General features: G+C 35.6%; 1 protein-coding gene across 1 annotated transcript in view; it reads left to right on the plus strand.

Annotated features, from left to right (window-relative positions):
• The window catches only part of COG5 (component of oligomeric golgi complex 5), a 273,232-nt gene that overhangs the window by 214,488 nt on the left and 43,097 nt on the right, over positions 1–15,647 (plus strand). The window contains exon 14 of the mRNA XM_045565445.1: positions 509–608. Within this exon, the coding sequence (XP_045421401.1) occupies positions 509–608 (100 nt within the window). The remainder of the gene's footprint in view (positions 1–508; positions 609–15,647) is intronic.

The following is a 15,647-nucleotide window of genomic DNA, read 5'->3' on the forward strand; positions in this document are numbered from 1 at the left end:
CTTGTTAGGCTTTTGATATATTTAAAAAGCTACCCTATACAAAATGGCATGAATTGGCATAATTTCTACAGAAACTGAATATCTTTATGTATCATGTGTAATTTGTATTTTTAGCCTATGTCCCTTCAAGGTCATCATTTCCATTCAAGAGCTGTTATTTCCTTGCAGATGTCTGTGATATGCAAAGCCTCTGATTGTACTTATCAGTATTAGCAAAAGTGCTACTTAAAAAATCTGTACACAATTTACTCTCTTAATCACAGACTGAACCCACACATGTGCTTTTATTAATGAGAAACTGGTCATTAACAAAGCCATCTCAAAGCATTGTTTCCTAGTGCTGAATTTGAGGGGGGGAAGAAACAATGCAACCAATTCTTGGAAGCAATCAGTGAAATCTATAAAAAGAATCACTACATTGCTTATTGGGTTTAGGTTTATATGTTGCTCTTTACTTTGTTGATGAAATATGTTGGTAATAATTACAATCTGTTTTTGTTTTCTCCAGTGAACTAAATGTAGCTGCTGTTGATGCAAACCTCACATTAGCTGTGTCAAAAAACGTGGCAAAGACCATTCAGTTATATGGTGTAAAATCAGAGCAGCTTGTAAGTGGTATCATTTATCTGTAAACTTTAATGATTTTGTTTAAAATTACTAATTATACAATACTTGACTAACCATAAATATTGAACTACTTATTGACTTACTTCCATTTTTACTATAGTGAGAGTTTATAAGTTTCTGATGAATTTAAACCAGAAAAACAAATTCTGTCTATTAATAAAAAATGGTCCTCTTACCCATTGTTATTGTACTTTCATAAGGCAGAAAGGTTTTATAAAGTTATTTTTAATGCATGGGCTAATTATATATTTTAAAATATATAAATATTTTTAATAATTTATATAAATTATAAGACTATAATTATGATCAAATTTCCCCTCTCATGTGATCATTCACTCCAGATATCATTCATGTACTATTACCTGCTATAAAATTGACTTAAACTACTAGAAAATTATTGGAGGAAGTAAAGTGCTTGAAATTATAGTATATATTTTTTAAAGTATATATTTTATAGTATATGTTTTTTAACCTTCCAACCATAGGGCATGGAAGTTTAATCCTAAAATTATTCTATTTAAAATAGCTGTTTGCATGCATTTAAAATAAAAGCTACATAGCTGAATCATCTTAATTCTATATATTAATGTTTTAAAATTAAGCACACATATTTAGCTGGTATATGTGTATGCTAATTAAAATCCAAAGAAAATGAGACTTCACTGTATTTTTAACTGTTACTGATATACTCATTTTAGGGAACATGCCAAAATCTGATATCTCCACTATCTTTAGAAAGGTAGCCAACCACATTTTCAGTTTAGCCTTTCTGACTGCTCCCAATTGAAATATGGTAATAAATGAAATAATCTGTTTTTCTCTATATGCAAGTTGTTCTAGTTCTGTAATAATTTTTAGAGTAGCTTGGTAACAAACTGAACTGAAGGAATTTATGTAAAATGGGCCTTGGAGATAACTGTCCTATTGTGGTGAGACTTCCTACTTTCAGTTTGAATGAATGACTAGATTTTTTTTTTTTTTTTTTTGCTTATATAGTGCTACTTCTTCCCATTCATTTGTTCTTGTATTCTTGACAGTAATTTGGAAACAGCTCTTTTTAAACTTTATTTATTGAAATCTAGCCATACAAAGACATAGAAGCTCTTTGTAGGTAATTAAATGACTAATTTTTCTCTCAAATTTTGTTTATAGATGCTTTATTATAATGTTCATTGGCTTAAAAAACATGGTTTATTGCAATAAGTAAAATTCAGTATTATATCTAGTAGAGTTTAGTGTAATTACTGAAAATATCAGGACAAAAATCCTTATGAGATAGTCCCCCGTGAAGACATTATAAGAGCCAGGATATGTCTAGAAAGTAGTTTACTCTGGGGGTGGGAAAGGGCAGTGCTAATGGTAATATGTGATTTCAATTAACATAATAATGGCAAAGGGCTTTGACAAAATCAAAATTTATCAACCAACATTTCAATGAATTGGTACTGCTGGTCAAATAGTCCGTAGCCCTAAATTACTTAGGCCTACCTAACCTACAAGGCTGAAGGTTAACAGAAAGTCATTAAATTTTTTTATGTTTTAATTAAATTTTTTCTTTTTTTTCCCCAAAATAATTTTATGTTTCAACTTTCACTTTAGTGTATAATGAAAGCCTAAGCAGCATTAAATAATATTACAAAAAACATCATATTCTTTATTTTTTTAATATATAATTTACTAAGGACTCAAGCAACATTTTAGTGTTAATGTTTATTCCCTGGCTGTTACTAAACCCCTTTTCTGCTACTTCTCTGTTTTTTTAAATTTTACCCATTATCTTGTTTGATCTTTACATATTCCTATTTTTTAAGAATAGTTTCACTGAAAACAGAAAAATATAGCCAAATATCAAGTCTTTAGTTGAAGAAAGACTTGAGACAGATTTTTAAGTAAAATAACTACTCTGCCTATAAATGGAAATATTGACTTGAGATTTGATATGAAAACGAAGTCAATAAACAGGAGATTCTTTTTAAAGATGAAAATTGAAGCCTCAAGTCCACAAGGTTGAGAAGTGACAGAAATCAGATCATTAATGGAATGTTCAAGCAGTGAGAATAGAGGAGAGCTAGAATTTTAAGGATAAGCATACTTTCAGGAAGGGTCACTTGAAAATACAGCCTGAAATGAAGAATGAGCAGCTTTCCAGAATATAAAATTTATATATCCAAAGGTTAGTTTAGAAATTTTTTGGCTGCCGGAACATTTTAGTATACTTAATTGTAACTTTAATTCAAAACAAGAGAAAGGGTTATAAAAGGATTTTTCAAGTTGAATTTAATGATCTAGGGTGCAGTAGAGTAGAACATATAAATTATTAATATATATAGATTACATCTCTATGCATATAATAATCTGAAATTATTTTTATCATTATACATGTTTTTTTCCCTAAGGCTTTTCTATTATTAATCACCAAAGGTATATGTCATACAAACCTAAATCTCTATAAAAACAAATCCTTAAATCCTTTTTTTCTGAATCTGAAGTAGTACCGGAGAATTCATTTTTTTGAGGTTTGGTTATGGCAACAAAAATCCATTATTAAGCACTTAGTGTGAATCATGGATTGTGCCAAGTCATTTATACATGTTATCTCATTTATTTCACAGCAATCCTATGAAATGGAAGGTTTACTGTCTGCCACTACAAAACTGCAGAAATTGCAGCTGAGAAAGGTTAATAGCATAACCAGTATAGACTTTAAAAGTAGAATGCCAGTGAGCAGGTGCGAAACTATCATTCAAACCCAGACCAGACTCTAGACCAAGCTTTAAAATTCTGTTTCTGACCTGTATCTTGTATACAAACATAACATCTTGTTTTTATTTATGAGATTGTGCTATACATACTGTTTTGTGATTTGCTTATTCACTTTACTCTTTACTGTATGACATAAAGATCTATACTATTTTAACACATGCATAATGTATTTTATGTGTATCATAATTTATTTAATTTCTAGACTCTTAAGGCATAGATGATTTAGTAGTTTAATTTCAAGATAGCAGGGATTTAGCATTGTGGCCTCTAATATGTATTTAATTTAGTGTGTGTCATGTGAATATCAGTTTCCTAGGTGCTCTCGTAAAAATGAGATCAGTGTTTGCTAGATTTTCTTCATTTAAAAATTCGTATTCATTTGTCTTGACAGCAATTGTGAAGTTGTAATTAATTTACTAAGTAGACTTTTGTGTTGCAAATACACACCTATAGGTATAAATTAATATATCATAATATTTTGTGATTGAACTGAACAAATTATTTAATGGGGGTGCATTGGTGATGTGTTTGTATAGTCTGAAATGTGACCTTTAGAAGAAAATGTAATTAGACCTTAACAATGGAAAGTTTGAATCAATGTTTTCCTGTCCTCTGTGTGTTAAAAGGAAATTAAAATATCAATAGGGAGCAGCGTGGCACCTTTATAATTCATAGTGTTGTAAATTTTTGTGATGTCAAAATTATAGCAAATATACTAACAATTCCTTTAAAAGGTAAAGGACATTTTCCAACAATAAATATTATCTGATGGTTTCAGGGAATGGCATCTAGAATCTTAGTGTAAATGTCAAATGTTATGAACTGTGAGAAAGTAGATTGGCATTTAATTAGATTGCAGACCATTTGCCATAATAATAGGAGTGACATTTAAGGGGAGGTTTCAACTTCAATGCACGTTAGTAGCCATGTATAAGGTCAATAGTTCTAGACACTAGAGTATTATTTTAAGGCTTTGTAAATATACACTTTATTCTTTGTGTAATTTCATAAGTAAGTTGGAGACTTGACATTCCTATAATGGAAGAAACCCTACATTTGTGATTGATATTTAAATGATAATATAGAGACACTTGAGTTTAATTTTTTAGTTTTAAAAGGATTATTTAATGGGGATTTTAATGTCATCTACAGGTACTACCACTCCATGTAGTATTATATGGTAATAACTTATGTTGTTAACATTCAAATATATAAAAGATCAAAGGAAGTAAGAAGCCACTTGGAAGAGTTTTTATATTATGTACAAACAGAGGAAACATATCACTAGGGTCTCTTGGACTAAATGCACTTTAGCTATAATACAAACACCAGTACCTTTGAGTTACCTACCGTCTTGATCTTTAGACAGCCTTCCACACTTTCCTACCTCTCTTCTTACATTGTACTATTTTACGGTCACTTCATCCTTTCTTTAAGATAGCCTTTTTACTTGCTTCCCAGACTTGTACGAGCTTGATTTTCTGGAGGCTGTGCTAGGTCAGTAGTCATGTACTACTGTCTGGCTTGTCTGAGAGTCAGAAGGCTGTACTAAAGACAGCAATGACAAATAATGGTTATTCTCATTTAGGAAATATTTTCAGTAGAAAGTAAAAAATTCAAAGTTGTAAATTAAGATAGGTCAAAGTCTATGTCAGTTATGTGTTGCCTTAAGAATGCTGTGTAACAGACAACTACAAACCCTGAGTGACATACAATAAGCATTTCCTGCTCATGCTTCTCAGGTCACCTGGGGTGCTAGCCAGGTGGCTTTGCTGAGCTTGGCTGTGTTTGCTTGCAAGACTGGCTAGCTGCTGATCTAGGCTGGCCTTAAGCATAATTAAAATTCTCTGTTCTGCATGTCTCTAATCCTGCAGCAGGCTGCCCTGGGCTTGATCTCATGGTAAAGGCAGATGCACAGGATGGAAAGTGTCCCCATAAGTTTGGCTTACCAAAACAACCCATTCACAGTACAGAATTACATAGCAAAGAATATAGATGCAAAGAGAGGTAAAGTATCGGGACTAATTATGCCATCTATTGCAAAGCCAAATTGAGAACATGGCAAGAACAAAAAAGGAGAGCTCATGAGCTTTTCTTTCTTTCTTCTTCTTTTTTTTTAAGATATGGGGTCTTGCTATGTTGTCCAGGCTGGAAAAAAGTGGCTATGCAATGCACACTATTCACAGGTGTAATTATAGGATACTATAGCACCCAACTCCCGGGCTCAAGCATCTTCCTGCCTCAGCCTCTCAAGTAGCTGGGACTATAGGCATGTGCGTAGGAGACTTTTCTTTTTATTCCCAAAGGTGTAATCTCCCTACTTGAATCCTAACTGTGTATTTGTTAAATTTTTATGCCATTTGACATCAGCTTCACAGCCAAAGAAGAGAGAAATTCATTGCTATGGTAATTTACTTAATCTTAATTAATGTTAATATTACTATAAAAATCATAAGCCTTTTTATGCATGACTTCATTTAAATCAAGCCCATTCTCTGATCTTTAGTGTCCTAAACCTGTTTTTATTAGCATAGGCATATAATATTCAAATAAATACTTTTTTCCTTATCCTTATTAAAAAATGTATTTTATTAATTTTTTCCTTTATTATGGCATGTGGAGTTTCTTTAGTCTCTGAGCAGATGGTATCCTCCACGCCCACCCCAGGAAATACAAGTATTAGTTAGAGGCTTGAAAAGAAATTGGGCAATTGGATCTCGCCCTGTAGTTTTTTACCACTGTGTTAGCACTTCAATACCATTGAGAAGATTTTTTAAATATGTTATTCATTTTTTCTAGGTGTTCTCATTGAGAGCATTAGTCTGAACTAAGTCAATTTTTTACTGGAAATGAAAGTCCTAATACTATAGAGCTTTTATATCCTTTCAAGCATATTAGTGATCAAGTAGAGCTTTTAATCCTGGTGTGTTCCGAGGTATGGAATGTAATTTAATTCCCTCAGGCATGCTTCAAATTTATGATATTTGAAGTATATTTCTGGGAAAGAAAGTTGTCAGCATTTAGTTAAAGTCATGCTGTGGTTCACTCAGAGCACCTCCTCCTTAGCATACACAGACATACAAATACAACAGTAAAGATATAACCATACTCATAAATAAGATCTAAAGAAAACCTGCATTTATAGGGCTGCTATAGGTATCAACCTGGTATTACATGAGGTGAGATCTCCTTGCAAATGGAACTAAGGCCAAAACATGCTCAGGAATTGGATCTGCAGTATCCCAGTGTGACACCAGCCATCAGCATTAGGTATGGTTCCAAATTGGAGAGCCATGATAGTAATGGTGGGGAGAGAGACACGATTAAAGGGGCAACTACACCCCCCCAAGACACCAGGGACAAACTGAAAGAAAGGAAGAAAACAGACAAACATGTCCTTTCATTAATAAAAATTAGGATACAAACTAAAATTCAGTGCATTCAAGCATAAAAGAACTTATTTGCATCTTAGAAGCTATTGATTGTTTTTGGTTATCCTTTACTGTATAAGACATGTAGCACACTTTTGGGCGGCTAACTTTTATTTAACTCACTAGTTTGAGGTTGTGCCAGTTTAGAGTATTTTCTGAGACATATCTAAAAACAAAAATGGTGACACATATGGAAAGTGTCTCTCCTCTGTGATGGGAATCAATACTCTTTGTTTTTCTTCTTCTCTTAGACAGTCTTTTTAGCATTCTTCTGTATGTTAGGGTAGAAATTGTTAATGTAACAATGTCAATGTGTTTCAGGAGATCTGTGAACCCCAGGAAATCATAAAATATTATGGTATGTGAATTTTTTCTGGGAAAATGCTCCAACAGATTTCAAAGATGTCTGTGAGCCCTCCTCCCAAAATAACTAAAAGATATCTGGAAAATCCCCCAAATATTGGGAAGTTAAATGGCAAACATTTAAATGGCCTATGAGACAAAGAGGGAAATTTTTAAAAAATATTTTGAAATAAAAATGAAAATACAACATACTAGCATTTGTAGGATGCAGCTAACACAGGGAAATTCAGATCATTAAATGTTTTTATTGGAGGAGAAAAAAAGGTCTCTCATTTAAGGATCTAATCTTCTATCTCAAGAAACTAAAAAGAACAAATTAAACCAGTAACAGGTAGAAAGAAGGAAATGATAAAGATGAGAGCAGATATGGAGGAGGCTGAGGTGGGAGATAGCTTGAGCCCTGGAGTTCAAGGTTGCAGTGAGCTATGATGGTGCCATTGCATTCCAGCCTGGGTGACAGAGCAAGACCCTGTCTCTAAAAAAAAAAAAAAAAAAAAAAAAGCTACACTTAAGATAGTGAAGTATTATCACAAGATCGGAAGAATAGGCTCCACGTGTACTCGCCATCAAATTGGCACTAACTGATCAACACTCTGGTGCTCACAGGGTGGTAATATTCTCCAGGGATTAGGGGGTTGGTGGCAGGGACGGGGCGGGGAGCTAAACTCACAACTAATGGACGCGGTGAGCATTGTAGAGGGGAAGGACATGTCTCTAATCCTTGCTTGGGTGAGAGGCAAAGACATAAAATGTAACCAAAATGTTTGTACCCTCATAATACCCTGAAATAAAAATAAATAAATAAATAAAAAAGATAGTAAAGTATTAGCACAAATGTAGACAAAATGTTGAAAAAGAAACCGTCCTATGCGTATACAGTCACTTGCTGTGTGACAGGATAGCCCTGGAGAGCAGTGGGGAAAGGATAGCTGGTGAATCTCTTAGATTTAAACTAATCTTAGAATAAGAAACTGAAAAAGGACACAGGTCCAGTACTGGAAATACCATTTTTCTTCCCTAGTTTCACCTAACAGCCACCTTTCCCGAGTTTAAATATCCAAGAACTTCCTAAAATAACTTTACCAAAACTAAATATACTATGTTACATGTTTTAGAAGTTTGGAGAAAATGAATAAAGGTGTATGTGTGTAAGAGACATCTTTCTTGTCTTGGATCTAGATTTCTTATTTTCACTTTTGTTAATTCCAAACACATGTGAGCACTATCTTTGCTTAAAAACCCAACTTAGTTGGGAAATTGAATTTCTAACTGTAATCATTCTAATAACCTTCAAAGATTAACAACAATGACAAGGAAGATCGAGCCCTGGGGAATTCAGCTCCCCTTACTTTCTCTCTCATACATCCACGCAAAATGCATCTTCAAGAAAATATTGATAATTTGGGAGCTTGGTTACAGACTAATGAGAAAAATACTTTGTAGTCTTGTAAAGATTTGTATGGGCTGATTTGGAAAAGCCTGTTTAAGATATATTATTAGGCTAGAAAAAGAACGTAAAAATAGTACATTTAGTAGTCCTACCTGTAAATAAAATGCTGTTTTATGCTTAAGATCTTTTGTTTTGTTTTGTTTTCCTGGAAGGCCACACAAGAAGCTGTTAGTTTATGACTATAGAGAATGGGACTAAGAATGTGGAGGGAAAACTTTTGTTTTTAACGTTATGCCTTTCACATCTGTTTTAATTTTTGCCATATGCAAGTTTTTAGAAGAAGTAATTTAATTAGCTCCCCAAGGGACTGATCACACTGAATGGGACTGAAAAGAGGCAGGTACAAGTCGCTTAAAAGTCAGCAGAAGTCTGGCAGCTGTTGAAGCAATTTGTGTTCTGACTTTGATTATACCACCATAAAGTGGCATCTTCAACTCCAGAGCTTCCAGTTCTAAGGACTGTGCTTCTTCACTGGGAACAAGTATACCGGTGTCTGCAGGTTATTTTGAGATGCATCAAAAATACAAAATGGATAGAGGAATAGATAGGTGATATAAAGCAAGTATTATAAACTGTTAATTGTGGAGTCTAGCTTATCAATATATGGGTATTCATGGTACAATTTTTTAACCCTTTTATAGAATGGAAAATTCACAAGAAAAATATTAGAAAAAACAAATTAGTTATTATTTTTGGTGTTTAAGAAAATACATGTGAGAAATTTTTTTTAACTTTTCAAGAAGAAAAACATAGTGGTAACAAGGTCTGTGAAACACTGCCTGTGGATCTCTTTAAAATTGTCTTTCCAAGTTGCCTCTGTATGTGGCCCCACCTAAAGCCAGGGATAGTTTGTATTCCAACATCCTTTCCATCCTTATGAGTCCCTGATTCCTGTTTAATTTATTGACATTTACAAAGCACTGGGACTTGAAAACTTTTAAATAATAAAACATAGTGTACTTACTTTGTTTGATTTTTGACAGGAGTCCTACACTGGTATATCAAGGGAATGCTAGAGATGTTATATCTAGATTTTAACAAAACAACTGGCAATATTTCATGTTAACCTTGTGGACATGATAGAAGTATGTGAACTGGACAGTAATATAATTAAGTGTATTTGCCAAGTGATTTACTGAATGTATAGTAGTTCTGACTAATGGTTGATTTTCATCTCGGAGAAAAAGTATGTCTTCAGCTTTGTCTTATGCAATGTTTTCATCAGTGAGCTCGATGAAAATATAGATGTTATCCTTAAACCATGTGCAGATGGCACAAATCTGGATGGGATATAGAATATATTCATTGATAGAATAAGTTTCCAAAATAGTATCATTGAAAGGAAAGACAGGCTGAATTAAAAAGAACAAAAAAAAAGATAACCTATATGAAACAGTATAAATTCTTATATTTAGTATCAGAAAAATGAACTATGTAAATTCAAACAGGATAAATATTGCAGTCGATTTAAAATCAGTGTGGATTTTTGGTTGACTCTAAACCTAATTTGAAACCGTAATGTTTGTCACCAAAAGTATTATACTAAGATGGCCATAGGCTTCAATATAAAAGCATAGGGTCTGGAATATGGGATTTGCTGATAAATTAGATATGGAGTGTGAGAAGGGAAGTGAAGGATGACTCCAGTGTTACTGCCTGAGATTTTAAGAGTAGGGGGTGTCATTTACTGAGAGAACAGGATGGAACTGGAGGCCATCATCTTAAGTGAAATAATTGAGAAACAAAGTCAAATACGACATGTTCTCACTTATAAATGGGAGTTAAATAATGAGCACACATATACATAATGGAATAATAAACATTGGATACTCGGAAGGGTGGGAAGGTGGCAGGGGGTTGTGGGATGAGAAATTTCCTAATGAGTACTGCATATGCCAATCAAGTGATGGTTACACAAAAAGCCCAGACTTTACACAACACACGTATGTAACAAATCTGCACATGTACCCTACAAATCTATACAAATAATTTAAAAATATATATACTGATTAAATCTTACCAAAAAAAGAGGATAGCTAGAGGATGGAGGAAGATGAGAACCAGGAGTTTGGTTTTGGGCATATTAAGTTTGAAGTACCAAGTAGAAGTGCTGAATAAACACTGAGATACCTATATCTGGAGTTCAGGGGAGACATAAGGACTGAGAATCTTCAGTATATTTCAGTGTGGTTCTCAACCAGGGTTGATTTTTTTTGTCCCCTCCCCCAACCCTCATGACATTTTCCAATGTCTGCAGACATTTTTGCTTGTCAGTTGTGTATATGTGGTTTGGTGGGGGGTTGCTGCTGGCATCTAGTGGATGGAGGCCAAGAATTCTGGTAAACATCCTACAATGCACAGGGCAGCCCTTCACAACAGAGAATTATCTGGTTCAGAACGTCAGTAGCACTGACTTAGGTATATTTAAAACAATCATCTTAGGAGAAGGTGTAGATAGAGAAGACAAGAGATTGGGACACTATGGAGGAACCAGTGAAGGGAAATAATCCTGAGAAGGAACAACCCAGTGAGGTAGGGGGAGAGCTGAAAGAATGGTGTTCTGGAAGCCAAGTGATAAAGTGTTAGGAAGAGGAAGAAGTGTTCAACTATGTCAAGCTGCTGGTAGATACAAGATAAAGACCATTTGATTTGTCAGTGGAGAAGTCTTTGGTGACTTTGACAGGAGCTGTTTTGTTAGATGGAGACAGTAGCCTGAATGGTGTGGTTTTAAGAGAGAATGGGAAGAAAGGCAATGGAAACAAGCTTAAACCACCTTTGAGTTTTGCTAGAAAGAAGAGCAGCTAAAATGCTGATGGGAATTATGCAGTGGAGAGGGAAAAATTGATGATGCAGCAGAGAGAGGGCACAATTTTAGGAATGATAATCTTGATAAGGGATGGGATCTAGTGCACTTGAGGAGTGATTGGCTACAGACAGGAGCATTTCTAATCAGACACTCTAGGGGTACAGATGCAGGCAGCATTGTAATATAGAAATGTTCTGATTGCTCCTGTTTTTTCAGGGACTTATACCTAAAAGTTATCAGCTCAGAATAAGGAATAGGGAAGGAGGTTTGGGCGTTGAGAGAAATGAGGAAAAAGTGAAGAATGGACAGACCCCTAGGAGATTAGGGGAGTGAATGGGATATTTAACAGGATTGACAGCCAACGCCAAGAACCCACCTTGTTCAGCTTCTCACACACAGGTGTGGACTTGGGTTCAACCAATACTGGAGTTTTACTAAGTGATCATGAACACATGTACCCTTAACTCCTTGCTCCCCTCTCTCTGAAAACCAATCAACTCTCCAGGCATCAATTTAAAGCCAGTACCTGCACAGGTGCACTGGATCCCATTCCCTTCCAAGGAAATTGATTATGATTAATCATGGAATCTAAGCCAGGAAAGAGGGAAGCAAAGTAATGGAAGTCAGGGTCAACTGTGAGATAGAATGAAAAGGTGGTAGAGTTGGGAAGTCCCAAGGGGTCAAGAAATTATTGGAATTAGAGTCAAAGGGAAACATAAAAAGCATGAGTCTGAGGGTAGGGTGCTTGAAACTCGGGTTCTAGAAGGAATTCAGTCATTGTAATGGCAAAGTACAGGGTACGACCATGGAATAGGTGAGTTACCGTGGAAAATAAGATCACTGAAGGAAAAGAGGACAAGGAACTGAGAGTCCAGGGTATTGGAAGGATTATCAATTGAATATTGAATTAATCAAGAATTATGGCCAGGTACGGTGGCTCACACCTGTAATCCTAGCACTCTGGGAGGCCAAGGCGAGAGAATCGCTTGATCCCAGGAGTTCGAGACTACCCTGAGCAGGAGCAAGACCTCGTCTCTACTGAAAAAAAAAAACAATAGAAAAATTAGAGGGATATTATGGTGTATGCCCTGTAGTCCCAGCTACTCGGGAGGCTGAGGCAGGAAGATCGCTTGAGCCCAGGAGTGTGGGGTTGCAGTGAGCTATGATGATGCCACTGCACTCTAGTCCAGGTGACAGAGTAAGACTCTTGTCTCAAAAAAAAAAAAAAAGAGTTATTACAGTATATTACAGTAGTAAGTAGCAATGAGCATACCTAGTGCCCAGACGTTGGTCGAATACCACTTCTCACTAAAAGGAACCAAAACTCCTTGGAGACATGGCTGATTCCAGATAAAAATATCAATGTCCCAATGTAAATTTATGAAGTTGATAACAGAACTGTGGTTTTGTAAGAGAATATTTTTATTTTTAGTACACACACTGAAATATTTAGGGAATAAAGGGCCATAATGTATGTATGATTCAGAAAACAAATTATGCACGTGCGTGTGTGTGTGTGTGTGTGTGTGTGTGTGTGAGAGAGAGAGAGAGAGAGAGAGAGAGAGAGAGACAGGGAGAGAATACAAATAATAAAGCAAATAAGATAAAATGTTAATATGTAAATCTAGAAAAAGGGCATATGGTGTTCTTTGTACTATTTTTATTTTTGTTACTTTCTGTAAGTTTGAGATGATAGTTTTTGGTTTTGGGTTTTTTTTTTGTTTTTTAAGAGACGGAGTCTCACTATTTTGCCTGGGCTGGACTCAAACTCCTGGCCCCAAGTAATCCTCCTGCCTTAGCTTCCCAAAGTGCTAGGATCTCAGGCCTGAACCACCGTGCCTGACCATAGACTGTAACTTTTAAATGCCCATTATAGTCAGATATATATTTAACATTTGATCCTGGAGTCTGCCGTTTGCACTAATGCCACTGATTGTTGCCACTTTAATCTCCAAAGTGCCTTATTCAGGAGCCTTTTCCCACCTTCACTTTAGCACAGAGCCCATCATTTGCTTTCTCGTAGGAGCTCAGAGCTTCTGTTAGTATTAGTTTACCACATTATAGATTAAATTGGATTTTGTGGGCTCTTCTGATCATCTAACCATTATTTTTTTTAACATAGTATCACAGGAAAATTTGTTGTTTTTCATACCACTGACTTAAATGACTATTTTAGAACACAGCTTGATTGACGTTCATGGTGATCCGTGTCCATGAAGAAGGTCAAAATAAATTGGAGGCCGGGTGTGGTGACTCATGCCTTTAATCCCAGCAATTTGGAAGGCCGAAGTGGGGGAATTGCTTAAGCCCAGAAGTTCAAGACCAGCCTGGGCAACATAGTAAGACCCTGTCTCTAAAAAAAAATGTTTAAAAAGCCAGTTGAGTCAGTTGTAGTGGTATGCTCCTATAGTCCCAGGTATTCAGGAGGCTAAGGTGGAAGGATCTCTTGAGCCCAGGAGTTCAAGATTGCAGTGAGCTGTGATCGCACCACTGCACTCCAGACTGGGTAACAGAGCAAGACCCTGTCTCTAAAAATAGATAGATAGATAGATGGATAGATAGGTAGGTAAGTAGATGGGTAGATAGGTAGAGTTGTTTAACCCCGAGTCCAAAAGTCTTATGTTGACTTAATAACCACTATCATGGGTTGCCACTTTAGCAAAGGATTACTTCTTTTAGTTGCAATTTTTGATCCTTTTCTATTCCGTGACAAGTAAGAATTGAAAATATGGAAATTGAATTTAATTTTGAAAATTTATATATGTATTAAAGGAAAGTAGAAAAAAGTAATATTTCTTTTCTCATATTTCATTTGGCTCACTTTAAAAATGAAAGGATGCTCCTAGTTTTGACTTTCTAAATAGACCAATTTTTCTTAATGTTTGAGATAAGAATCCACATTCATAGAATGAGTCTTGTGTCAGGTGTGAATCAGCCTAGTTGTACTAACTCAGACTTGGGGACTGGGAGGTTTCATGATGACTCAGTGGGCAATTAAATGCTTAGAAAGTCGTGGTTTATTGGGAGCTTTCACACACCAGCAATCATGCCAATACATTCAGCACACACAGGTGGTAGGTGATAGGGGGTTAGGGGATGGAACCACAGTGGGCAGCTGGGAAGACCAGCTCACTGACTCATAGATTGGTGGGTCCAGTTTTCCTCAGAACACTGGCCAAGAGGGGTTGCTGCTCTTTTCTCAGGAGGGCTTCCAGAAACCGCAGCCTATGGAAAACAGGCCTCAGGGTTCTCAGGGACAGAGTTTCTGCAGGTGTCTTGGCCATGATCAGTTTCTTGGTAGTTTTTATGGCCTACCATAACCAGGAGTGTCCATAGCCATTATCTTTAGCTGCCCTTGGCTTCATTTTCTTGTCAGGTCTCAGGGACGCCTGGCCACAGCAGGTGTCATATTATCACCTCTATCATATATGTGCTTAATCACTCTGAGGGTGAGCAATTTTACTGGGGGCTGAGTCACTTGTCATAAGTGGCTCCATTTTGAGACATTTAGGATCACAAAACACTATTATATATCTGAGTTGCATCATGTTTTCTGTGTACTGATCACATTTAATTCACCTTTAAATAATAATTGTTACAGAGAATTGGATTAAAATCTGATCAGTATGAGAATGGTTGATATGTATATATTTTTCCTTAAATCTGAACTGTGACAGTTACAGATTAGCACAATAAAGCATTCCATGTCCTTTTCCCTAAAATGTGTTCATTTAGGAGTAAATTAAAGGGCAGGAATAGAAAGTTTTTAATAATACTTCTATTGATCATCTATACACAGTATTATTTGGGGCAACTTTTTTTTTTTATCTATCAAAAACAAGAGTAATACCCTCTTTGCAACACCTGTTTCATTGGAGTATTAGGATGGCTGTCAAATATACATAGAATTCAGATTTATTTTTATTTCTTTCTCCTTCCCTTTCCCCCTCCCTTTCTTTTCTTCCTTATTTCGAGGTCTTATTAATATTTCTGAGTTTTTGAACAGGAAGAAACCTGATGGGCAGTTGCCAGAGGATATTCCTTAGGATTACTATGCCAGTGTATAACAATAACACACACTGGGCGTTTGGGCCACACCTGCCTCAGGGGTCCATAAGCTATGAAGTATTAACAGAGATGTTCTTCCTATGTAAAATGAATAGGGCTTCCACATCCATGCTGTTATCTCTACAGAAATTCCTGGCTA

Source organism: Lemur catta, chromosome 11 (genome assembly GCF_020740605.2).
Source record: "Lemur catta isolate mLemCat1 chromosome 11, mLemCat1.pri, whole genome shotgun sequence".
In the NCBI taxonomy this organism is placed as follows: domain Eukaryota; kingdom Metazoa; phylum Chordata; class Mammalia; order Primates; family Lemuridae; genus Lemur; species Lemur catta.